The sequence below is a fragment of the Amphimedon queenslandica genome, unplaced genomic scaffold (assembly GCF_000090795.2).
Source record: "Amphimedon queenslandica unplaced genomic scaffold, v1.1 AMPQUscaffold_8399_Cont19657, whole genome shotgun sequence".
NCBI lineage: Eukaryota > Metazoa > Porifera > Demospongiae > Haplosclerida > Niphatidae > Amphimedon > Amphimedon queenslandica.
The window spans coordinates 1-2534 of record NW_003551324.1 but is presented as its reverse complement, the minus strand read 5'-3'; the positions used below and the strand labels follow the sequence as shown (position 1 = coordinate 2534).

Genomic DNA, 2534 nt, shown 5'->3' with positions numbered 1-2534 from the left:
AACTCACTAGTGGTGCGTTATAAGGAAGAGCCATGAACTGGTAGGGACTGGTGGGTAGCTGTATCTTACCCAGTATTCCTGTATTCACAAAATGTAATAAACTGAAATACTCCAGGAGGTCATTCTGTATTGGAGTTCCTGACAGGAGGACCCGACACTGTGTCTTTAACTGTGTCAGTGCTGTATAGGTCTGGTTCTCACAGTTCTTCAACCGATGACCCTTTAATGATCATACTATTACCATCAGTTCCTTCTCTTCCAGTGACTATAGTACATACCTCATCACAGATTATGAGTCCAGTGCTCCCACTGTGAAGTATAGGAGCATGTAGTCTGAAGGTCTCATAACTTATAATCAGGACTGGACTCACTACCCTCCCATGTTGAGTGATGTACTGACCTAGTGATGATCATTAATAACTATTAATAACTAGCCACACCTACCCAACTTCCTGTCAATCTCTTCCTTGGTCCCTGAGTCAATGGCAATCACTGAGAGTCGACCGCTCAACCATTTACCAATCTCATTGTACCAGTTCTAATGACCACATGAACATCACATGATACTCACATGATAGTACCTCTACCTTTACCTTTACTAAACTTGAGGGTGTCACTATAATGGCCTTGTCTATGGTAGGGGTCCCTGGGGAAGGGTGGAGGAGTTCATGGTAAGGCTGGTAGTAATGGAGGAGGAGGATTGGGTCATTGTGACTCAAAATGGGTCAGTTTTATTTTATCAAAATTTGCCAAAACTTCTCCCTCCATCAGTACCAGCTGTACAGTATAAGTACATTCACTTACCTTTGGGACTCTGTTTCTATTAATAGAACAATATCATAATAATGATGATGATGTAATATCGGACCCACCCACCAGTAGTGTCCACATTAAAGTTATACACTGGAGGGTTTTACCAAGGCCCATCTCGTCAGCCATTATGCACCCGTGGTTGCCATGGATACGCTGACCTGTTACGCAATCCCACATAAACTTGACGCCCTGCAATGAATATTAATTAGTGGGTGTGGCCAAGTTAATTAACTTCTCTCTGATGCGGCCTCAATACTTTAGATAATACTGGATCCACAACAACTGGAATTAATAACTGCAATAAATATTAATAATAATTAATCATTACTTACCGTGAACATCAACTTCAGAACTAATTAAATATTAATAAATACATGTTACATGTCCGTTACCATGGTTACCTGACAGTCTTCAGTTGCTCCTGAGCCGATACCTCCCGTGGGCTATAGAGTACCAAAGCATTCTCTTCAAACGGATCATGTAGGGCTGTCTTTAGACCACACCTCCTCATGCCCAGCCCTCTCCTGGCACCTGTCAATAGGCAGGTAGCGTCACATGTACATGTACATGTACTCCCTCACCTCCAGTGTAGTTCGGGATGGGAACTTTGAATGGTTGAGATAATATTTGTAATATTCGCTCATTCTATGTAAACCACACCCACTAATGATAATAACCACACCCTCTCCCTCACTCACGTGATTGGTTGTGGATTCACTGATGACTTGTAAAGGCTGTCTGGAGGAACACGGCCTTTTCTATAAAATAATTAATAATAAACACAATATAATGAATGATACTGGACTGACTGATAGACTACTGCTGCTGGTATTGTATCCATTTTCTTCATTCTCTAATCTTCTTTTGACTTGACTGGGGGCACATGATCTACGCTATAAAGAGAAATATTAATGAAAATAAACAAAACTCATTCAAATCCACCATTTTGCCTCAAATTTTAATACCGCATTCCGTATTCTCGACTAGTATACTTAAAACACGTGAGCTCACATGACAAGTTGAACAAAAAAATTAATGAGAAATTACATTAATTTTAAAGAGAGTTTCTTCAATACAATAACTATCAGTGATATTAACATTATATGCAATGAAATCAACAGAAAGGAGACCAACCAGCCAGTGGCCATTGTATTGATGGAAACATTAACTAATCCAGTGGATATGTTAGCTATGATGAAGAAGAGGAACTGATTGTAATCAATGGAGGAGATTAAACAATAGTGGGTAGTAGGAGAAGAGTAGATGAAGTCATAAAGAGGTGATACTGAATGAACTGGAAGAGTAATACTCATAATATAGAATACTAGCAAGTCAATGAGGTAAGCCATAAACAGGTAATTGGCACCAATTGATATCTGAAAAATAAATAAATAATTATGATGATAATAATAACTCACTATCCAGAGTATGAAGGTAATATTAGCCATCCTCCTTGAGACAGGCTCTATCCAGCCAGTGGAAGCAACAGTACTTAAAATACTGAGCACTGATGCTATTAATAGTAACAGCCCTATGATGTAATAATCTGATGACTTCTCTCTTCGTCTGTTACTAAAAATGTACATAAATTAATGGAAAATAAATGTTTCTTACTTTTCATCCATAAATATTAATCTTCCTAGTTCCATACCAGCATAATAGATAGACAAGTAGCCAGCACAGGAGAACAATCCTTCTCTGTTGGCAGCAATGATACTCTC

At 38.9% G+C, this 2534-nt stretch overlaps 2 protein-coding genes across 2 annotated transcripts; both read right to left on the bottom strand.

Moving 5' to 3' along the window:
* Window positions 1–7: 7 nt before the first annotated feature.
* On the bottom strand, window positions 8–1758 carry LOC100632347 (DNA repair and recombination protein RAD54-like; the record flags this gene model as incomplete). The annotated part of the gene is made up of 13 exons (XM_020007098.1): window positions 1750–1758; window positions 1623–1706; window positions 1512–1571; window positions 1395–1458; window positions 1215–1344; window positions 1146–1165; window positions 1046–1095; window positions 877–1002; window positions 805–820; window positions 594–646; window positions 445–538; window positions 279–400; window positions 8–220 (listed from the first exon to the last, which is right to left on the bottom strand). Coding segments are annotated over exons 1-13 (1041 nt in total), but the record flags the coding sequence as incomplete, so codon positions are not given.
* Window positions 1759–1800: 42 nt separating this feature from the next.
* On the bottom strand, window positions 1801–2528 carry LOC109591347 (phosphatidylinositol-glycan biosynthesis class W protein-like; the record flags this gene model as incomplete). The annotated part of the gene is made up of 3 exons (XM_020007099.1): window positions 1801–2189; window positions 2232–2385; window positions 2428–2528. Coding segments are annotated over 3 exons (588 nt in total), but the record flags the coding sequence as incomplete, so codon positions are not given.
* Window positions 2529–2534: the final 6 nt, after the last annotated feature.